We start from the raw sequence: 23685 nt of genomic DNA on the forward strand, positions 1-23685 counted from the left end.
TCTCTCTGTTTTGCATCGAGTATCGAGTGGATTAAACCCTTGCAGGACAAATGATGATAAACTTCGATTTAAGATAGCTTTAGATTATTTTTTCCATCTCAAACTTCTTCATAGCGTCCATGCTTTCTCTACATAATCATGCAACCCTTACGTCATACAATCAATATATAACGGTTCAAACAATAAGAACAAGTTGAATTTATGAAGTTGATAAATGCATTGAATTTATTGAACGTAATCGAGTATAAAATATAATCGTCATCGATCTAAACTGTTTACAGTTTCTTCAATGAGTCGCCGCACCTCGACACCACGTGTAACAGCTCGAGAAATACAATGCTGTAACTGATTTGGTTTAAGAGGAGTTCCACCTATAAAATAAATACCAGGTATATGATTATATTAGAATACTTGATAGATGTTACGAATATAGACTCTGCCATGCTTGTTTTGGGTCCAAATGAATAAATAAGATTATTCATTTAACACGTATGCATTAGGGGAAAGGGCTAATGCAATGGCTGACTGTGTGGACAAGGATGATTGAAAATTCAAATTTATGTGTACGTTATAAATGAATGCTAACCCGGTTTATGTATACTGCATAGTTGACCATCAGCTAATGTTACTACTGTTAGTGTTCCTGTGCTTAAAGTCTCCTCTTCATCAGTTGGATCAATTAACAACACACGCCTAAGAAATGATAAACTTGACAATTTCAGATAGAATTTACCCTTTAAATGCTGGATAGACAAATAAACCATACATACTCGTCAAATGTAGCGATAGTCGTTGAAACAGGTTGAGAGTGAATTGGAATTGATAAAGTTTTTTGTAGATTTGTTGTAATTGCTCCCGTCTCTTCATCAATACCAGCTGTGGGCAGACGTACTAGAAATATGATACACGAATAATGAAGAATTCAATTCCAGAGTGATTCATACGATTTATTAAGAATTATCTTTGACTAACCATTCATATTATTGCTATTACCTGTAGTTAAAGCAGCCAGTAATGCTGTGATACAAGCATCTATAATATTACCATCATAATCCAAACACATCAGATCGCAATATAAAACCCAACATAACTGAAAATAAGACAACATAAAACATTTCTTTGAAATAAAGACTGATGGAAAATGGCTGACATTTTGATATATGTTAGAAGGTGATCATTACCTTCCCCGGAACTACACATAAATCTTCAGGTATCACGCATTTAGAACTAAAACATGAAAAATACAAATTTTACATGAAAATTAGGAAATTTTAGAAAATCGCCCATGTGGAACTAATTTAATTACCTTTTCATGATATCATCAACAAACTGACTGAGAACTTGGGCTTGTTCTGAAGGAGGACCGGGTTTGAATTTAGGTGAACACATTGGTGATAGTTCTACATTTGGAACTGAATTATACAAACAATATTCTAAAATCACTCTATTTTAAGAATCAAAGATATTGGTCCATTGAGAGCGGAGAGACTGACCAATGAATCCTTTTGTTGGTTCTTCCGTTTTTGGAACCGTTAATTCCTAAAAAATTGATAACAAACACTTAGTTGTATTAGATGTGATATAGCTGATAATACTCGGATTGAGTCGACTTACCCCCTTAATACCACAGATAACTGATGTATTTCCTAGTTTGATGAGAGCAGATCCATCAGCAGTTGTTATAGAACCTACAAACAAAATACAAAATACAGTTGTGAAATTACAATAGAATGCATTTAATGAAGATCAATAGACTTACCAATATTAAGAACTGTGTGTCTTATTTCTCCTAATTCTCTTCCATCAGGGCGCACATCTTGTTCCTATTTCAGAAGATTTTTTAGATAGATATCAGTAAGTTAGCGGGAATAGGCTATGATGTCCATGAAGTCTAGTCTATAGGCCTGGCCTGTTGTTGCCTTTGAAAAGCTTCACCAACCTCAGTAGAATCAATAATGCATCACTTACCAGAAATTTCCTGTAGAATTCGATCGGTTGGGCAACTCTGAAACATCACAAAAATAATTTAGTTCAGATGAGCACGTTTCATGTCCAATAAAACTACTTCATTTGAATTTAATCAGACACGATTACTGCTGTTTTTAGGGTTAAAGACGACGTTTTCCTCAGTTTAAACCCGGAGACTCCGATCGAATCGTCAAAACATATAAAAATAGATATTTTAAGAACCATGGCAAACTCCACAGGAATAATTGAGGGTCCCAGTTTAAATTTATATTGATAAATTTGTAAACTTACTTGAAATCGGCAGCCATTTTGTAAATACTTTCGGGTTAGATGGCGCCACTGGATGATGATCAGCTGGACGGAGAGGACGTAAAATACTCCAAGGCCGCTCGGCGTACACTTTAGTAAACATAGTTCAAGACGATTAGGGACCCATTACACTAAAACACTAACGCTCATAGCTGGAGAGACGAATAGCTTTTACGCCACAGAACCTTTAGTACAAGCAATTTACAATTAAGCCAATCATTTTCTATTATAGATTAAAATATTGATATAAGAATGATTTACTGTTTTTATGATTTTATGAAATATCTTCATATCTGTCATTAGACAGGTCACATGACTCGTATGTGTAATGGCCGCTGCTGGGATGTGAACGATGAAAATCTGTTCCAGCATAATTACAGTTAAACTGGCACGTCTATAATCACCAAACAGGTCATCGAATTAATTTAAAACTTGTATCGAATAATTGTCCTTCGGGACGAGTTGAAATGGAGTCGGAAGAAGAAAAAGGAGAGACGATATACGGGTCGATGGGGACCCTAGAAAGTGACAGTCACGTCATGTCTGAAAGGGTACAGTCTTTAGCCGCGAGTATTTATCAGGAGTTCGAACGGATGATTAAAAAATATGACGAAGACGTAGTGAAAGCGTTGATGCCTCTGGTTGTCGGAATTCTAGAGAATTTGGATCAGTCATTTTTGGACAAACAGGAAAATGAAGTGGAAGTTGAATTATTACGAGACGATAACGAACAACTTCTGACGCAGTACGAACGTGAAAAACAGCTGAGAAAAGCAGCCGAACAGGTATTTATATCTAACAGTACGCCGAATTAGGAACTACTCGTGGCACTGGGCCCCCATTTCCGCTATCGATATAAAACTGATTTGTTTCAACTTCTTAAAATCATTTTCAGAAATTGTTAGAGATCGAAGACCAGAGCGAAGAAGAACGAAAAGAAATGACTTCGAAAGTGGAAAGTTTAGAATCGATATCGCGTATGCTTGAATTGAAGGGAAAGAATGCTCAAGATCACGGTAAATATTCTTAATAAATCTTCATCCAGTGGCTGTTCCGCTGTGCCTACAGCTGTCTCTAAGGTCAGCCTACAGCTGTCTCTAAGGTCAGCCTACGCCTACTGGTCAGCCTACCGCACCGAGCTGATTGTTTAGTGGGTGTTTGTATTATTTTCAGTTACTCGTTTGGAAGAAAAAGAAGGAGAAATGAAAAAGGAATACAACAAACTTCACGAGAGATACACGGAATTATTTAAAACCCACATGGATTACATGGAACGCACTAAAATGCTGATGGGAACTGATCGTCTAGCTGATATGGGAATTAGTCCTAAAGTCAGGTGAGTTTTTCGAACAATTCTCATATTTTCGCATCGGTCGACGTTGTTTTAATATTTGCCTCTCTATTTCTAGGGGTGGACTAGCGTTACCGAATTTGCGCCACGTATTCCCGGCCACGCCCGGATCGGTGTCAGGGGATACCCCGAAATCGGGCAGTTCTCCGCCGTTCAGCATCACCTCTCCGATGAAGGGTCCCGATAATTCACAGAATTTACAGAACGAACTGAACGTGGATAAGAATCGTAATCAGCGCGGTGTGACGCAGGTTACTGATTGTGGACAGGTTACTGATACTGTACAAGTCACTGAATCAGGAACCAGTAAGTTCTTCGTGCCTCTATATTTGCTCCTATTAATTCTTAAGCTTTAAAAGTTTCCAGGTATTTTGAATTGATATGCATTCTGAATGTTATTAAATTCTCTGATCACCGATGCATGGTTTGCAAAGCATTTCATTTCATTGAAAATTACCGCGAGTGACTTTATTTAGTTTCGCAAATGAATTCAAATTCATACCCACAGCTTTGTACGTCGGTGTTGCCTTTTATACAAAGAGACAGAAACTTGAGTGTAAATAATTGAATTCCGTGTTATTTTATTTTCTATGTTATTAGCCCCTAAAGGTAAAACAGCTTTCGTCAATGTTTATTCACATATTTGTTTAGGGTTTAGATTTTTCTATTCAGTTTAATTTTAATTTTCACCTTCGTATATACACATATATATATATATATGTATATTCATTTATATATCACTATCTGCTTGGATGAAGGGATTAATGGATCTAAGAGGATTAGGATTATCTATTAATATGATTAGAAATGCGAGCTACTTAACATAATATAGATATATTCATTTATCATGTGATTGTAATATCTCAGTGAAGAATAGTTGGTCTTTCTATGAAAATAACTAAATGAGCTACCTATTCAATATCAGGGGTCCAACCCTGCATCAGACTGATACTGTAACATCAGAGCTGTTGGTGGTTTCCTGACTTTGTTGATGGAATATTTAGGATAAACTAAGCCTGCCTGCCCAGGAACTAGTCCTAGTCCACACGGGTAGATGGATAGTGCGAAGTACAGAGAGACTAGCACATTTACCTATGGGTGCCCGAATTATTTCTAAAATGTAGCTTGCTTAAGGGATACAAACCCTGTCATCTCAATATCTTCAATCCTATTCAATAGGTCATGCCGCGCATCAATTTCAGAAAGTGTTCTTGTCGTCCGTTTGTTGTGGGTAGTTAACAGATCAGGAATTCAAATCCCTCCATTTTAACCCGAATTAAATATCCTTCGTAGGGAAACTATTCAAATATTTGCTTTTCTCTTATCTATATGTTTTTATGTCTCGCTGTGTTGTTTCTTTTGCATGTGTTTTTTAAGTTTATTTATATGTGCTTGCTATTATTACACGCAGAAAACGCAGAGGAAATATCTACCACAACCACGCCATCTATAAGTGTGAATTTAAATGAACCTTCGGACAATAATAAAACTGTGGAAGTTAAAGACAGTAAATCTGATTCTGCGATTCTGAGTCGGAAAGTTTCCGATACTGTGAATGAAATCGCCGAATTAAGGAAAAACACTTTAGAAGTGCCCAGTCGGGATGGGGCTAGTTTTCAAGATAGTTTTGAACTATCAATGACACCTCCTGCAATGAAATCACAGCTTGGTGAGTCTATCACTCCTCCATGGTTTATCAGGGATATTTTAAATGAAATCTTTCATTGATAAGTGGTCTTTTTATTTATTGCATATCAAATTTGTAAAATATTCTATAATATTTCTCAGGGTGTTAGAGTAGACTAGAAATATGTACATTGTTGTGTTATAGATCACGTTTGATATTCACTGAGTTTCTCAGATGTGTTTTGAGATTAAAGGATGAATGTTTGATATTTTGCAGGTATGCATCAGGCTTTGAATGATATCGTGGCTTCTACGCCCGAATTAGACGATTATGAACCGTTTAATAAATCCAAATCTGCCCCGGTTGGCATGCCAGGAACTAGGTAAATTATTGTGCTGGTATACCCGGCTTTACCGAAGGATCATTCATCTTCCTAAATCCTGGATGTGCCTCGGTTTATAACGACTAACTCTGTTTAAATCTCTCTCATAAATGCTGAATTAATGTTGTATGTATTTTCAGTAGTAATGAACCGTCTGTATTTGATGAATTAACGTTTCACGGTCAGGAGTTTATTGGTGATATCGATGAAGGCGCTGATATAACCGGTAAACAGACCTCCCTCCTTCCAACACCACTTCTCTTATCTATCCTTATATTTCAGCTAAATAATTTATTTGCTCATTTCGTTTCATTTGTAATCTTAACAAATTCTAGAAATCAAAACATTTAAAAGTGTTTAATATATTCATGCGTAATGTTGATATGAGGAGGGATGATATTTTATTCTGGTGTTTTTAGGGCAAGCTATCCATCCAGGAGAGTTTGCGTCCCCGGGTTAGTTTCTATAATCATTGCATCTTGTGTATTTCGTTTATATCTATACCCCATATATGTTGTAATAAACACCACCTATTGCATGTATAAACAGCTGAAAACTGGGCTTCAAAAACTTGAAATTAGAAATTAGATACTTTGAGTATTGAGTTTCAACCAGATTTTCGGTTATGTTCTTTGCAATCTATATTTCATTTATGTAAAAATATGATTTATTGTTGTATAGCAAGTTTATTTATACTTCTGTGATGTAGTGTAGTATTAGTAGCATGTTAGTTAGTGCGAACCTATTTCATCGTTCTGTCACCTTTAGCTCATTATTTTATCTAAACCGAATATAAGCGGTTTATTATTAGCGCATTGTTCTTCGAGAAGGCCCCATTTTCATTTAATACCAAAATACATGAAGAATAGGGTGAAAGATACAAAAATAAGTAGCATTAGTAATATAGGGTAGGGGATAGCAATTGGTGCTTTTATTTGTAAATAATGAACCTAACCACTTCGATAGAACGCTTTAGTTTGTTAGTTTTTCTATACTCACACAGGATATAGGACCGGGACATACATTTATTACTCCTGTACAATTAAAACTATATTCAACTAGTATAAACACATAAAATCTGACACACATATGAATTTCCTGTTTGACACAAACCCTTCACACATCATTCATTATTCGGCCGCTTTCACTATGATGTATTTTAGATGTTGTAATTGATTGAATGTTATTTTTTTTTTTTCGTGTTTTTTTTTAAGATGACGAGGATTCTGAGTCTAATATCAGTGGTATGTCATCATCATCCTCCTTTATTAACCTTATAGGTTCAAGGTCAAACCTTATTAACCAATGTTTAATCTGCTAAACCCCTGGATTATAGAATTTCTGGTTTGGTCTCTATTTATTTGTATTATAAACATTGTTTGATAAGTGATGGTTTTTTGGGTGGTGTTTCCTGGTATTTGTCTTTTTCATATTTAACCAAGACATAAACATTCACAGAATTAACGGAATCACCTTAAATTAACAGCTAGAATTCTACATACTAAGTTTAATACGTATTTTCCCCTTAATCTTTAATTCAATCTCCTCAAAGAAATGTGTTAAAAGCCATAACATCTATACATGTATCTAAAACACTGATGAAGTGTGTGCTGCTTGCTGTCTCTAATACTTACTTTCATTAATCTTTATTTTTATGCATTCATTTATTGCTGCATTGTGTGTTAATTTGGATCCACATTAAATCAGCGAGTGACAATTTCTTCGGTAAGATTTTGATAACGTTTTCATTCACAGCGTTCTGTTTATTCTTTTTGTTCGTCGCTTCTGGGGTTTATTTCATCAATTAAACAGAATGATTTCAATATACTTGGTATTTATTTACATGTAGATCAATGCTGGTGATAGTGCTTAACAATGTATTCTATTTTGATGATTCATCTTAGAAATTTTTGGTTACTTTTTCGCATGAATTTTAGTAAATTGACCCTTCCATCAATTTTTTACACACTTGTTAAAGAATTGGTTTTTTTGTGTGTGTTTAGGTATGGGTAAAGAGGTGGAGAATTTAATACAGGAAAATGCTGAATTACTTGCCACAAAGTAAGTAACAATCTTTAGCTTACGGACAGATCATTAATTCAGATTATTGAAATTATGCTGTTTTGTTGATTTTGTAGGAATGCGTTGAATATTGTGAAAGATGATTTGATCGCTAAAGTGGATGAGTTTACGAGGTACGTCACGTCTGATCCTGTATTTCCCGGCCTTGATTTAACCTCCCCCTAGTGTCTGTGCTATGCTCAACTTTTTATTTTCTTTAATCAGCGAACAGGAAATTCTACGCGAAGAGATCAACTCGTTGCAGACCGTGAAATCTCGTATGAAATTACGAATCACGGAATTAGAAGAAGAGTTAAAGAAATTCAAGGAAGAATTGGATAAAAAGAATCAACAGCTCAATAATGACGACGATGTTAGTATCTTATAATATCAAATCCACAATGAACGAAATGAAAGATTTTAAGACATCAAAAAAATTCCAAATTTTTCGGTTTTCAACTAAAGGTTTCCTTCCTTGAAAATTTTTTGAAAATTCTTGAGTGTTTAATAAGTCTTTCGGTTTTTCATTTAGTTTGAATTTGACTGTATGAATAAACGAAACTTGTTGTTTTTCTATAGGATGAGATTCCGATGGCTCAACGTAAACGATTTACTCGTGTTGAAATGGCTCGAGTTCTCATGGAACGCAATCAGTATAAAGAGCGTTTAATGGAACTGCAGGAAGCCGTACGGTGGACAGAAATGATCAGAGCCTCTCGCGAACATCCTGACCTCGCTACGGCTAATAACAGCAAGAAAAAATCGTCCATTTGGAACTTGTAAGTATTTAACATTCTCTCGAAGTCGATTCCACATTTCTCAGGTTAGATTTAACTCCACTCAGTGAAAACATTGAATTCATCTGATTTTAACTCTAAGAATCGTAATTAGCTGAGAGATTTATGGAATCTAGTTTTGGTATCCAGTAATTATTATCTGTTCTGAAATATAACAATAGGTTTGAAGACGCGGCTGTATTTATAGTTGATATTGTCTCCAGATTGTGCGTTGAAATCTTTTATACATCTGCATCAACTATGAACTATTCAAGAGACCAATCAGTTTAGAGTAGATTTTATAGATAGAATTAGAATTTTTTATTGGGGTATAAACTACAGGATATAGCTATTCTGTGCGTCTAAATTAATTGTTGATTTTTGAAGAAAATTATTGTGATTTTATTTCAGTTTCGGAGATATGTTTTGGTCTTCAGCTCCCGAGCAAGCGACAGAGCCTATCCCACAACCCAGTCATCAACGTTCATCTCATAAAAAACATTCCGGCCCCCTTCCTAAATTAGTGTGACGAAAAACCCTCAAAACTTCTCTTACATTCCACAGTCATGTAGGAAATTATCAGAAATCTAATGTCACGCCTTAGCTTGAAAATTTCATTTTTAAACGTAATCATGTACTGATTTATCAACATCAACACGGACAATTTCGCATAGATAAATTCTGGTATAGAATACAGCTTATTCAGTATAGATCTGACTTAAAACTGCTCAGAGATATTATCTGTGATGACCACTTCGTTTTAGTGTAATCTATTGATGTATATCGGCCAGAAATATACATCAATAATGAAAGTAATTTTCCGAAGTTCATTTTTAAACAGAATGTTGAAGTTTTGATCGATTTAAGTCAAATCTCTTTTTAATCTTTGCTGCATTTATAGAAACTAAGATGATGTTTAAATTGGATGGTTATTGATTAGGCAGCTTTCGATTTTGAAATTTCTGTAGTTCCCTGTGTCTCTACGTGTGATAGAGATAGAGGGACAAAAGTATTTATCAATAGGGGTCGCCGCATGATCAGTATTTCAACTTTCAAATTATTATAGTTTAGTTTAAACACACCTTATGCATGATTTTCATATATAACAAGCAATCGAATCATTGATATTACAGTTCCATATCTCTTGCAGGTTCCGAGGCCTTATAGACTACCCTGTGCTGCCACCTATGTGCCATATTCTGATCCATGTTGATCCCTATTGAGAAATATCTCGTTATTATCGTTTAATGTTACGTTTTTTGTTTTTTCATTTTCGTGTTTTTTCTGTGTAATAATGTATAAACTCAGAAAATGGATCGACATCATAGAAAACAGATCATATTTTATTTGAGAAAAGTGTATATTTTAAGATAAATTGAAGTTGAATGTTATTATTTAATTAACTTCAAATTTAGATTATTTATGGAAACGGAGCAAATTTTAGTCATATATAAATATATAATTTCATAGATGATGTTTGATTAGTGAATGTTGAACATTGTTAAACAATAAATGGTTGAATTCAGAAAATTTGTCTCTTTTTGATTTTGTATTTTTTATCGTAACATAGTTTTTGGTGTTGGTTTTTTAAATTTTGGTTATTGGGATCACCAGGGATCAGAGTGTGCGTGTGATACATATGGCTCATAGTGGTACCTCCCTTCTTTTGTAATTCTATCATTTTGCTTTTCAGAGTTACAGAATTTTACAGAAAATCATTTTTCAACCTAAAAGCTACATTTATGCAATGAGATTTACATTGAAACGATTGTGTGAAATCTAAATATGTCTGATCATAATCCTGCATCAAATTCATTCTAGAGGCTTTAAGTATTTAATTCTAAATCTATAAATGATTAACATTGAATCTCATTGAGTAGATGGAGTTTATATTCATCAATTTTCTGTCCTTCTTTCATCCAACTCAAATCTAAATTCTCATTATTACTGTACGTCTGGAGTCTCGAAACCTCTCAGGATTTTTCCCTCAGTTATGATCATCATGACCTTGCTTGAATTGTGAGTTGTAAGACTAACGGATCGACAATGTTTGACTTGTGGCTTTCGTGATCTTTGAGGATTGAATGAGACTAACCGTGATACCTTACTGAGGAAACCAAAAGCCCCGCACAAAACTGCCTCCTTACAACACTGCCTCCTGACAACTGACTGACTAAACTATCATATGGGGAACTTTTACTGTATATTTCAGATGGAAAGCCATACCTAAAGATAAGAGGGATCGGTATGGGTGTTTTATAATCATATTGTCTATAATCGAGTTAGTGGAATAAACTAATCCAGTTTATAGTAACCTTAACAAAAATTCTAATTCTATCTGTCAAATTGTTGGTGTAAGACGCACACACATCACTCCAGACATAATACAACAACATTCTACTTTCTAAAATTACCTTTTCATTTACACATGGTCAACTTTCTGGTTTTCCCCTAATGTTTATAATATCCCAGATTAACATGTTTTATATTGAAATTGGATGCATGCGGAAGAAGGAGGTGAAAAATCAAGAAGCTTCTGATGAGAAAATATATTATTCACAAGATGAGAAATCCATACTATTTGTTATTTATTTGTAGCTTCAGTAACTTGTTTAGTTCGTCGAGTAAGCCACCAGGTAGCGCTAAACGAAGTTCACAGACGGCTATGGTTCGTTATAACGCCCCTACTACTCACGTTCAACCAGTCGGCGACCCGAACAAGAAAAACAGAAAGAACTATAAACTCGGTGATAAAGAGAAAGCGTATGATTTCTTACAGGAAGAAGCGTAAGTATTAGGTCTTAAATGTTAATGATCGACATCCAGTTCTGCTGGGTTGGTTTCTATAAAGATGAACTAAAAATAGTCTGGTAATAGTAACTTCTTAAGATCTATAATTCTAAATGACATTTTGGTTAAAACTGTCATTGTAACTTTAGTTTTACCTTACCAGTATTGAGCTATATATACACTTGCTAGGGCGGATCTAGGATTTGTAGAAGGCCCTGAAAATTACAATGGGCGCTTCATCTGAAAAGGGCAGATTTGGCAAAAAAAATTCCAGACTTTTTGGAGGGTAAATTTGAATTTTGAATGTGTTAGACCAGTCCTCCACCCAATCCATCTCCGTAGATCCGCCCTTGGATGGCTTAAGCTTTGATTCTGCTGTCATACCTCATTGAAGTCATACATCAAAGTATCTATTAATTTACGTATTTCTGGTAAATATCAACTAAATTTTCTGAAGATTTGTTTAACGATGTTATTTACAGCGATAGTGATTCTTCATCTTCATTTGAAATGATAGGCCATGAATCCGGGTAAAATATATTCCCATATATTATCACAACTTCTGATATTCTACACTTTTCTAAGAGAAAAAAGAAATTCGCTTCAGAATGAAATGGTTTGGGATTTTTAAAACTCTTTCCATCGATACATTTTCTGGAGTTTATGAGCAACTCAATTTCGCTTCCTTCTTTTGATTTTGTTATTTAAACATCTGCTTGGGAAATGGTGGAATATTTGATCAATTCCTCGGATTTTGCTTTTGAACAGATAATAACTTTTGCTTCGCTTTTTCAATGTTACGAGGTGAAGGCTGAAGATTAGCAAAAGAATTTCTTCGAGAATTACGCATCATTCATCACCTGGGTATAAACGAGGTAACGTCGTATTTAACGATGAAGGATCATTATTTTTGTAGATTGAACGAAAAAGCGAAGAAACATCGCGAAAACGAGCGAAGAGAGCAGTATAAACAAGTGAGAGCTCACGTGAAGAAAGATGACGGTAGAATGCAAGCGTACGGCTGGAGTTTACCGGCTAAATTTCAACCGCTTTCATTACGCGATCCATCGGGGGGAAACAAGAGTCACGTTCCGGTACCTGTACCAGTATACTGTCGCCCCCTACTGGAGAAAGATCCCGGAATGAAGGTACAAAACAAATAGCTATACAGGGGCCACCTTGCTCAGAAGATGGTTAAACATAACTGGTGGATAGATACAACTGCTACAATTGAACTTTACAAAAGAACTCTCAATTGTCAACTATCCCACTGTTTACTCTAACTAACTGTTGAGCGACTGGCCACAGCTGAATCTACCCGACGAGGCCAGTTGCTCAGAAGTTGGTTGAGTAAACCGTTGGATAAATGCCATGATGATAATTGGACATGCATTGTGTTAATCAACCAATTAACTCTAACCAACTTTCGAGTGACCGGCCGCTGCAGGTATTCAGATGATTATATGTGATTGTTATTGTTGAAGATCTGGTGCGCGGCAGGTGTAAATCTGACGGGTGGACGAACTCGCGACGGTGGTTCTATTGTCGGTGCTAGTGTGTTCTATTCGGAACCCCCTGAGAGTGAAACCACCGACAAACCACCAGAAACCGAGATCGATAAACTAGACAAAGAACTGAAGGTAACTTTAAACAAATCGTCACTCGATGAAACGATGTTTTCCGATCGATATTGATTTTCGTTCGGTTGAAATTTTAGGATCACGAAGAAAATGTACGAGAAGAAGACGATCAACATATGTCATCGTTTGTATGGATAGTAACGTCAACTCACGCGTCGAGTCGTGTCACTGTTATCGATGCTAATAACCCGGCAGATGTATTAGAATCGTTTCATGTATCATCGACTCATATTCTCTGTATCACTAGTGTTCCAGGTAATACTCGTTCACATCTGCCAATGTGGCCACTTACTTTGGAAATCAGGGAAAATGTCTGCGAATTATCTTTTGTAATAGTCAGAGAATTTTGTAAAAAATTTCTGAAAATTATCTTTTACAATTGTCAGAGAATATTTGTATAAAAGCTAAAAGTCGGGGAAATTTGTTGAGATTGCTAGATCACGTGTAAAATCAAACAGTTTCCGCCTACCGGGTATGTCTTATGTATTTGTCTGTTAAATGATTACATTCTTAGCAGATGGAGTTGTGGAAAACGACATACATGTCAGGGCAAAAGCATGTCAAATAAAACTGGCCAGCCTGATCTGCTTTTATGTGCTTGTTAAATAGTTAGTCAGCCTTTTATTCGAAAAGTGTTACTTAACTCGGGATAAGGGTCATTTTGTTCAGGGCGGTTCATTAGTAGATTTGCTTGTTTTGGAACTGGCTCCTTTGCTGTTGTTATCAGATTTTCTGGTAAATTTATCGATTTTGTGCCTTTGTAGGAGCTAAAGAGAGTGATTATCCGATAGAGGAACCAGTTATCCCCGATCCGGATATCAATCTACAAGCTAGTCCAGTAAAACAATCTAATACGACTCCTACTGAAGAGTCGACTAATATCGGAGGTATAACATTCGTTCAATGTGCTACTGGAGGAGCTAGTCACAGTACAACACCTGTCTCAGGATCACCTACTGGATCACTAACTCGTAGTAAAGGTAATTAATATTCTATCAATCTATGAAAATACATTTAGTCATATTACAGATTATCTGGGGTTGTAGGGATCTTGCGACACATCTGTGGGGTTTGTACAGAAATCCAAACTCCACAGATGGTTTTCATTAAAAAGTTTTTGAATATTTTGCTTCTGATTTAAATAATTCATTTAACGTATTTTTATATTCACATTAATCTCCCTTTTATCCATTCCATCGTCCTTTAGTACATATACGTATATATATATCATTGTAATGATGAGGATGATCTTGAAAACTGCACGAATTTGATTTCATGAGATGAAAAACAGTGTTTAGTATTAAGTTCTGTATCTGTCTGTACACAGAGAGTAGTCCTGAAAATACGGAGGATCTAGCTGCAGTATCTGCAGCGATACAGGCAGTAGCTGGAAAACGTAATAAAGCTTCAGCAGGTAATTTAGCATGTTGCGTGTAACCCTTACCCTTCAAATAACTCAAGTAATTAGTTCAGGGTCCGGTTTCAAGACTGGGTTATAATTCGGGTGAACATTTGATAATCTACGATCAATCTGTCCCTACAGTAGAATAAGTTAATCATGGTTTCTGTGATTGAATAAGTTGCTTCAATCAATTGAATTGAGGAGTTATATAGAGATAGATTGAGTCTGATTCTCAGCACCTATTATATTTTTCTGGGTTTAACAGTGCCAGTAGTTGGAATAGATTCTGATGAAGGTAAATTACCTGTTTGTGCCGTGTTTTTGTTGTTGGGAAATTGACAAATATTTCAGTGTATTTTTGCTTTCTAATCGAACGCACAGCATTCAACGCTATTTGAGTAGATGTATAAGAAATGCATGAGTGTAGTGAATCTAATATTTTAATTCATCAAAATAGTTGTTTCATGGAAGTTCTTGCTAATATTTTCTGTATGGATGGTACATTGAACTCAGCATATCAGGTCTATGTATATATATATATATATAGGCCTATATATATATATGTATGTATATTGGTATAGTATATAGAGCGTATATGTGGTATATAGGTGTTGTATGGTGTGTGTATTACAGGAGATCCTCTCGGTGCTATTGTAGATGGATCACAGATTAAAGCTACAGTAATCCGCGCGACGGGAGAACCGGCATCTTCGGGGAAAACCAGTCCGACTGCAATCAGTCCAGATGAGAAACGATTACTGAATGAACCGTCAGATGTCGTTAGAGATGGAATTTATGGAGTCGAAGATAATGTCCTCGTTTCAGAGGTGGAGAAAATGTCATCTAGCGTTTTACCTACGATGTGGTTAGGGTCTCAAAGTGGCAGGTTAGTTAGTGTCTCATGCTATAAACGATGTGGTTAGGGTCTCAAAGTGGCAGGTTAGTTAGTGTCTCATGCTATAATACTGAGACCTGAAGTGACAGTGGTATTATCGTAAGGACTGCAGTGAACTACATTCATTCAGGACTTGAAGAAACCTGTTAACCATTTCAGTGTGTGACTGGTTTCAGTTTCATATGTGACTGGTGCTGGCATCTTTTAATGGAGATAAAAACTATTTACACCAATACATCGCAATGCGGTGTACTAACAAAGTCCATCATCAATTTATACGCGGCAGGATTTAAAGATACAGTGGATGATTATAGAATTGTATGTTGTTTTATTCTAGTTTATACGTTCATTCGGCTGTTTCTCACTGGAGAAGATGTCTTCATTCTGTCAAACTGAAAGATTCAGTACTTCATATTGTGTAAGTGTCTAGCTGTGATACATCGCTGTGCTCCTTATGAAGACCATATAGAAATAATTTGAAATATTCTAATTGAATTATAGGTCAGTGAAAGGTCGGGTATTAGCGGCGTTAGCAGACGGAACGGTTGCAATATTCCACAGAGCTACAGGTATGTAAACACTGGTTTACCCCTCACTCCTTCACAAATATAGCAGCTGTTTGGATTAAGCCAAAGGTTACCTCATCGATCGAGGATTCATGGTGGCAGAGTTTTATTCCGGTTACTGTTTGTATATTCATAGATGGACAGTGGGATTTAACGAACTATCATCTGTTAGACCTCGGACGACCGCATCACTCGATACGCTGTATGACAATAGTAGCCAACAAATATGTGTGGTGTGGTTATAGAAATAAAATACATGTCGTTGATCCTAAAACGATGAAACTCGAGGTCAGTTTATATTGTATGAATCTATAAAATCTGCTGCTCTTTCAATTTCTGATCTCTAATATGAAATCATGTTCGTTTTAAGAAATCATTCGATGCACATCCGCGTAAAGAGAGTCAAGTGCGGCAGATGGCTTGGGTTGGAGATGGTGTTTGGGTATCTATTAGATTAGATAGTACACTCAGATTGTATCACGCGTACACACAGGAACATTTACAAGATGTTGACATTGAACCTTACGTCAGCAAAATGTTAGGTAAGTAGAAATACACAAACCAGTCATATTACTCGAGGAGAGGGCACTGTATGCTAATGAATGTGTGTTTATAGGAACTGGTAAACTTGGATTCTCATTTGTAAGGATAACATCACTGCTGATATCGTGCAATCGATTGTGGATTGGAACTGGAAATGGAGTCATCATCTCGGTACCTCTCTCAGAAGGTATGTATTTACAGTCAAAGTCATCCTAGCCGGGACAATCATTGATACGTTGACTTAACCAGAAGATGAATTTGACTTAGTGAATAGAATCAGAAATATGAATGAAGACTCAGTGACAGCAGTTCGTCTATACTATCAAACGAAAACCACTTGATTGAAAATGTCTTCAATTTCTGTCTGAATATTTCAGGTAATAAAGTTCCAGTGAACGCGTCTGGTACGGCTGGTAAACCCGGAGGGGTCATACGTGTTTACGGCGATGCAGCCAGTGATTCTGTAACTCCCGGTACATTCATACCTTATTGCACGATGGCGCAAGCTCAGCTTTCCTTCCACGGTCATCGCGATGCTGTCAAATTCTTCGCAGCAGTTCCAGGTATAATCATTGATCCTCCCTAATCACTTATATATTTAACTTGAAATTAAGAGTTGATTTTATCTATGATGCAGTGCATTTACAGTAGAAAAATTATAACAATTCAGTTGAAAGGCAATGGGACATTCACATATAAGTTATCTCCATATTGTATTGTTTTTCTTCAGCGGTGTCTAAGTCAAAACGCTTACTACCTGAGGACACTAACAGTACGGTTCTATATAATATTTACATACGCATAATCTTTGTTTCGGGAATGATATAACTAGTACAGGGTGAAAAAGTTGTGCGTCTGCATTAGCTACTAGACTGGTTTACAATAAGTCTATTTTCAGCCAGGTTTTTGCACCTTAGATAACCTTTATAAACACCTTTCTTTTTACATACTCTATCTAGCCAAAATATACTAGCAATGTAAAATACCTTATAAAATTACTTTCCTTACGATATCTGCAAACTTTACTGCATTAACACAGCCTAAAAATCACTAAATACTTACTAACCCTTCAGTCAGTTGAGAGAGAACATACCCCTGCTAACCCTGAAACTAGCTACTAGAGGTTGTTTGAAATAATGTGCATTAATTAAATCTAACAGTATGGTGGTCCGATCGATCTCTTAGTTTGGTCAAACAGCAAAGAACTTAAGTATATAATAATAATCTATGTATAATAATATCATATGATTATCATATGTTTGATATGTTTTCTATTCTATTGTTGTACATTATCTAAAAAACCTATTTTAGTCTTGGATTCTGTTTATGTTATTCAATTAATTAGACAATATCAACTGAAATGTGATTTTTACAGATAAGGATTGATAGGATTTCTATTACTTGTAGGTCCTCTTGCCAAAGGAATCAGTTCTGCATCAATTTCCTCATCAACTGACGATAAAAACAACTTATTATCGAGTCGTAAAACGAAATTAGTTATCTCTGGTGGTGAGGGATACATTGACTTCAGAATCGGTGAGTCTTACTGTGTTTAATGCATTTGGAAATGAATGAGTTTCATTCAATTGTGTGCCCTATAGGCTCTTAGTATATGACCAGTGAGCCTTAGAACTACGTAAATTATGATGACACAATTGCCCTCGTGTGTCCCCTCAAAACCATAGAAAGTCACGGACAACTGGTCACAACCCTAGCTGGCCAATCATATGAGCCCACTCAAAACCATAGATAGTCATTCATGAATAACTGGTCATAACTCACTCATGAGGGAATGAGAGCAGTGAATAAATGATTGTTTACTGTTTCAGGTGATGGAGATGAGGATGAAACGACTATAGTTGGAGTCGATGAAGAAAGGAAATGTAATATAGGGCGAGCCGATCGTAGTCACCTTATTGTCTGGCAGGTGTCAGCACCTTCTTGATTCGCGGAAAACAGACGACAATGTTATGATTTAGTTTCACCTCCAGTATATATGTTTGTCATGTAATAGAATATTGTCATCAGAATTTTGCATCACACGTGGCCACGCAATTCTGTTCTGTACTGTACTTACTGTACTGTATGGTTGTTTGGATTATATTATGCTAAGACTGGATTAATGAGGCTAATTTATATAGTCGTCTGTGTGGAAAGTGACCGCGAATCCTGCATGAGAAATAGACATTTGTATTTTCCATTGCCTGGACTTTAAACACATTAGCCACCACTAGATGGAGTTGGTGTTGGCTTGTTTGCGCTTTTATGTTTGTTAATGATTATATTTCGTTTCGAAAGCTTTCAATTCTGGGTTGAAAACGAATGATTTGAAAATCGCATTCGAGAAACCTCTGAAGTTTGCAGTGTTTCAAATAAAAACGTTTTCAGATCGCAGCTGATAACTGCCTATATAACGAATCTATATAGAATCATTTTGTATATTTAATTTTTAGATGTAAATAATCCTTTCAAAACTTAATGTATAAATTACTTTACATTTGTTGTAAATTGTTTTAGATTCTTTCAATAGTTCATTGGATTTTTGGAGAGGGGTAGGCCAGACGGGGCATGAAATGATATATATATATATACACGGTACCAGCTAATCACAGATTTTATTATGATGTAGTTTTATTCTGATAAATGATTTTTTATATAGGTGCAATAGTTGTTCTATTTCTGTGATAGATATTTATGTTTTTTGAATTCATATATTGATTAAGAACGTTGAACTATGATCAGAGATGCTATCTACACCCGTGAAATGTACGAGTCAAATTTTGAAGGTACAGACAGAAGGACTCTCATTGTTTGCCCACTTTCAGTACACACATTAATGGTTTATAACTGAGATTGTGTTAAAGCTTCCTTTCACACTGGTTTCTGATGATTTTAGAATGAAGTGTAGATGCAACTTCTATTATATTAGCAGCAACAGTTTCAGGTGGTTCTACTTATTGGCCTGGGTCAGATGACTAGCTATAGACCTTATTCAGCTGTGTTAAAAGTGAGCGTAAACAGTTATCCAAAGTAAAGCCACAGTTGATTGACATTTTACAGACAATATGGCACATGCGACTAGGCTGAATAGGGTCTGTTTTTAAGTGACTCATTGGAATTTGTAGTGTATGTATTATTTAAGTATTTTGTTTCCTAGTCAATTACATCTCCACTAATTATACGTGTACAAAAATGAATTATTTTCTCATGACAATTTTTTCAACAAATCAAAAAAATCCTTATTTGACTGAAGTCTTTGTCGACTCTTAAATTGAAATGTTTTGAGAGGTATTTTTGATTTCAGCTTATTGTTATATTCCTGTGCTTCTAAAGAATGATGTTGTATATATGATTCAGGTACGACTGGGCGTTAATTTTAACCAAATTTCAGCTTTTTAGTCACAGTTTACGCCGATGTAATAAATGAATATATTCTATGTATTATTTGCCCATAAATAAAAGACTTGCATTGTGGCATCCAATTTGTTCCTTACTTATTCGGTGCCTGGCTAAAGCAATTAAAACAATGATTTTGAGACGGTAGCTGTTGAGGTGATTGTAGGAAGCTCCCATTTTGAACGGCGCCTGGTGCTGAATCCATTCTTTGAAGATACAAGCGATGATAAGAAAATATGTTGAGATCATTGTAGAAAGCTTTCATTAAATAATCCTTCCTTTTTTGAACGGTGCCTGGCTGACTATTCCTGGCAATGATTGCAAGACGATAATTGTTGAGGTTATTGTAGGAAGCTTTATTATGTTTCTAAATGCAATATCACTCGGGTAAAAATAACAAAATACACTCATCACAAGGTATAGACTATATATCTGTGGAATATATTATCATTATCACAAGTCTATGTCATCTACACTTTGGGCGTCCTCCCTCAGCAGGGATTCGAACCTGATGGAATTGCAGTAGTTTCCAGGAAACCTTGCCTGATAAGCCCTATTGCACAGCTAAAGCTATCCGTGATTTGCCTGAGATAATACTACAGGAAATCTGATAGGTGGCGCACATTTTCATGCTGCTTGTGCATGTCCCTGCGCACTGAGACTAATTGCGCAGGGTTTGATGCCGCAGCAGTCTTGCGATGTCAAGGGAGTGGCACTTAAGGCGTCTGGTTTATGGTACTGCTGCTGCTGCTGGCTCAGAGATACTCGTACGCGGAGCTCTTGGAGTCGGCGGGGATTTCCACTTTAACAATAACAATTGACAGTTGCGAGCGATCAGGAAAAATAATCCGCTACAATTCTTCTCGTTCATACCATTCAACCAATCCTTCTGACACAGAATCGCCAAACCGTGACCTCGGACACTGCAATACACAGATAATACCAATCAACTATTCATCATAGTGACTAGAGTGTGTAATGTGTATGAGTTACTATAACCTGCACCCAGCCCGAAGGTTGACTTACAAATCATTCCATACACACAAAACAATTTCAGTGTCTATATTATCACTGAAAATAGTTGATCCCTCAATTCTCCCCACTCAGTTTCTCCCAAATTTTGAGTCCCTGATAGCAAGAAGTTAATTCATTTAAGTTATCCCCTGCACTCAATTATCCACTAACGATACATTGTTCCCAAAGTTGACAGTATATCCATGTATAACCTGCACTCAGCCCGAAGGTCATGTATCAGTGTGAATGGCTATTTGAATACATACCTGCAGTTTGGAAGCGTTATTTGAGAAATGATATTCAACGTCTTTCGATCATAAATAACGATTTCTCCTTTAGCCGTGTGTAAAACGAGACCGTAACACGAACCGTAGGTAGCAGTAGTCTTCAATACATCGACTTCATGCGGCATTAGTGGCATAGTGTGTAACTTATCGAGTAACGGTAAAGAATCGTCGAGTTTCTTCAAACCGTGATACAAATTATAACGTAGAATGTCGACCATGTACGGCAGATCGTAGCGAGGCATTCCGACCTCGGTATCACCGTGATCCATCACTTTAATGATCGTATGTTCGATCGTCAGGCGGTAAATAGAACAGCGCAGATCGACGCTGGAATTCATACCACCTCGACCGCTGTAACACGCCAACACCGTATAATAACAATCACCTCCGAACGGGCCGCGATTCTTTATCAGTTTCACTAAAGGACGGAATATCGGGAACGGCGCGATTTCCTGCGTTATCGAACGAATCAGCGTACTGTTACTAAGCGACCACAGTTTGATTGTTGTATCGTACGAAGCGGTAACCAAGACGTCGAGATCGGTATCGTAGTCTAACGACGGAACGGCGTTTACATGTCCGACGTAATCGCAAACGAATTCACGAGTTTCTAAATCCCAGCGGACGATCGTTCCGAAAAACGATCCGATTAACATCGTTGTATCATCGAATTTAACGGCTGACACCGTGTGATCGGTCTTTACTTCTAACAGACAAACACGAGCTTTTATATCCCAGATACGAACTGAATGATCATCTGAACCTGAAATCATTTATAATGTTAATAATAATAATCATAATAATAATAATCTATTTTCCTATATAGAAATTTCAATTTAAGATGTGTGCATCAGAACCCAGAAGCCAGTTCCATAGTTCTGAGTTTGCAATGTTTGTCCCTAGAGTCATATTTTAACTCACAAGTGTAGATCTGAATTGCGTATAGAATAAAAATGAGCTGATAGAATAGCGATTTAAAACACGTGGAGGATAAATAGAAAGGTTAGAATTTACAGATGACTAACATTTATAGTTGCTGTTATGACTGCAGTTATAAATACATAAAATATTATATCAAATATCTTTGGATAACTTTCTATCAGAGGGATACTGTACTTAACCAATCGAGCCTGGCTAATTGCCACATAGATTAGGTGGCGACTCCTACAATTTAATACCTTAACTAAAGATGTAAACAAATCATTAAGTAAATGACCCTGGAAGCTATTCTTACCTGTTGCTACTTTATTATCTTTATAATAATATAGCGCAGTAATAGCACCGGTGTGACCATCTAAAAATCTCATTTCAAACGTCGATCCAGTTTTCATTTTCTTCAGACGCGCAATTTGAGTCTCGTAAAGTTTCCTATAATCGACGTCCTCGGACTGATTCCACCCGAGCAAATTCTCGCTCGCAGAATCATCGTCATAATCGCTACAATCATCGTCGTGGGGATCGGAATCGTGAGGTTTGACTCCGACCTCGAGACAAGCTCGACGCCAAACCGGTTGACAACTGCTCACTATTTTATTCCATTCAGCCGTTACTTCGCAACAAGAGACCAACGACTCGGTGTCTAAATACTCGAGAATTCGGTAAGTTATTTCGATCGGTAACTGAGCGAAAAAATCTCGATAGATTATTTTGAGAAGATTTTGAGACAGGTAATATAACTGCCATCCTGTACTGCGATTAATCAACGTATTCAATGTCACATTTCGTTGTTCTTCTGTAAGATTTCTGTATCGTTTCACAGTTCCTCCTAACCATTCTTCAAACGTGTCTTGTTTATCCTCCGGTTCTAACTCACTTCTTTTATCCAAGATTCCCATTTTATCGTCGTCTCCTCCTAAAAATGACAAGTAGAAAAAAAATCGTATTTTTCTGACCTCAAACATAATTTGTGCATAATTTGAAAAATCTTACCGCTATCTGAACTAATAGTGATCACTGTCTGTGGATGATTTAAGGAAGCACTTCACACCTCGATAGATGTTACTTTTCAACTGAAATTCATCATACGCAGAAAACTTGTTATTGCCTCCCCCGCAGAGAGCAGCAGCTGATCTCAGTATCTATATATAGCAGTGCACTATTTTCAGCATCATAATATCAGTTGTTGTTAGCACATCGCATGGAGCTTTACTTCTTCTTATCAACAGCAATAACAACGACAATCTACATGGAACCCAAAACAACATTTTCATCAAAGGAGTTTTAGTAGCTAGACTGATCAGATTAGCCAATAACTTATTTTTTTTATCCTGCAATAATACATAGCACCGGAATTCAGCTTTCTTGAAGATGCGGATGTTAGAAATGAAAACACATCTCATTTCTCAGAATTGATGAATATTATGAGAGGCACTCAGCAAGGCTCAACACCTGCTGAAGACTAAAAAAAGTGATCATTGGGAAGCTCCTCCTTCTTGTTTTTGGACCTTTTTCGTTTGTCATTGCTTTAAAGATCAACGTAGCTAATTAGGAATAAAATCAATAATGTGTCTCTTTCCTGGGCATCTTACTAAAAACACTCATTTCAGATATACTGGATCTTGAACAACAACAAACGATTATACCTGATTTCCTTCATAACATATCAGCAATTTCCTCATTCAATTTCTCGATTCACTTCCGGGTTCTAGAAGTGCTACATGCGCCATCTATCGTATATT

The 23685-nt window shown here is 36.3% G+C and overlaps 3 protein-coding genes across 3 annotated transcripts; 1 reads left to right on the forward strand and 2 right to left on the reverse strand.

Moving 5' to 3' along the window:
* Positions 1-208: 208 nt before the first annotated feature.
* LOC141905677 (exosome complex component RRP43-like) lies at positions 209-2322 on the reverse strand. Its single transcript, XM_074794646.1, has 11 exons — positions 2260-2322; positions 1969-2005; positions 1760-1823; positions 1615-1688; positions 1494-1539; positions 1307-1412; positions 1182-1227; positions 994-1090; positions 771-891; positions 587-693; positions 209-371 (listed from the first exon to the last, which is right to left on the reverse strand). Exons 1-11 carry the CDS (start codon positions 2274-2276, stop codon positions 259-261), a joined length of 828 nt encoding a protein of 275 aa, XP_074650747.1. The 5' UTR covers positions 2277-2322; the 3' UTR covers positions 209-258.
* Positions 2323-2610: 288 nt separating this feature from the next.
* On the forward strand, positions 2611-19781 carry LOC141905800 (C-Jun-amino-terminal kinase-interacting protein 4-like). Its single transcript, XM_074794836.1, is given in 33 exon segments — positions 2611-3062; positions 3173-3293; positions 3451-3609; positions 3659-3934; positions 5040-5297; positions 5532-5637; positions 5778-5891; positions 6052-6092; positions 6852-6881; positions 7345-7362; positions 7641-7698; positions 7776-7832; positions 7924-8071; positions 8278-8477; positions 8657-8701; positions 10687-10719; positions 11073-11261; positions 11747-11794; positions 12181-12412; positions 12749-12904; positions 12982-13159; positions 13669-13884; positions 14232-14318; positions 14940-15192; positions 15539-15619; positions 15703-15770; positions 15904-16055; positions 16138-16309; positions 16384-16545; positions 16697-16873; positions 17041-17082; positions 17718-17846; positions 18140-19781. Coding segments are annotated over 33 exon segments (4440 nt in total). The 5' UTR covers positions 2611-2744; the 3' UTR covers positions 18256-19781.
* Positions 19782-20048: 267 nt separating this feature from the next.
* Positions 20049-23636, reverse strand: LOC141905371 (uncharacterized). The gene is made up of 5 exons (XM_074794215.1): positions 23590-23636; positions 22937-23188; positions 22242-22859; positions 20987-21770; positions 20049-20629 (listed from the first exon to the last, which is right to left on the reverse strand). The coding sequence occupies exons 3-5, from the start codon at positions 22840-22842 to the stop codon at positions 20437-20439; spliced, it is 1578 nt and encodes a 525-aa protein (XP_074650316.1). The 5' UTR covers positions 22843-22859; positions 22937-23188; positions 23590-23636; the 3' UTR covers positions 20049-20436.
* Between the last annotated feature and the right edge of the window lie 49 nt (positions 23637-23685).

Source organism: Tubulanus polymorphus, chromosome 5, assembly GCF_964204645.1.
Source record: "Tubulanus polymorphus chromosome 5, tnTubPoly1.2, whole genome shotgun sequence".
Lineage (NCBI taxonomy): Eukaryota > Metazoa > Nemertea > Palaeonemertea > Tubulaniformes > Tubulanidae > Tubulanus > Tubulanus polymorphus.

What these genes read in the sequence shown, in the direction of transcription:
- LOC141905677 (XM_074794646.1), bottom strand. An exon ending in ACCAACAAAAGGATTCATTG is followed by an intron (nt 1,413 to 1,493) that starts GTCAGTCTCTCC and finishes TGTATAATTCAG; the next exon opens with TTCCAAATGTAGAACTATCA. An exon ending in TATGTGTAGTTCCGGGGAAG is followed by an intron (nt 1,091 to 1,181) that starts GTAATGATCACC and finishes TCTTATTTTCAG; the next exon opens with TTATGTTGGGTTTTATATTG.
- LOC141905371 (XM_074794215.1), bottom strand. Translation starts at nt 22,842, where the DNA reads ATGGGAATCTTGGATAAAAGAAGTGAGTTAGAACCGGAGGATAAACAA. An exon ending in AGATAATAAAGTAGCAACAG is followed by an intron (nt 21,771 to 22,241) that starts GTAAGAATAGCT and finishes AAATGATTTCAG; the next exon opens with GTTCAGATGATCATTCAGTT. An exon ending in ATAACGCTTCCAAACTGCAG is followed by an intron (nt 20,630 to 20,986) that starts GTATGTATTCAA and finishes TGTGTATTGCAG; the next exon opens with TGTCCGAGGTCACGGTTTGG.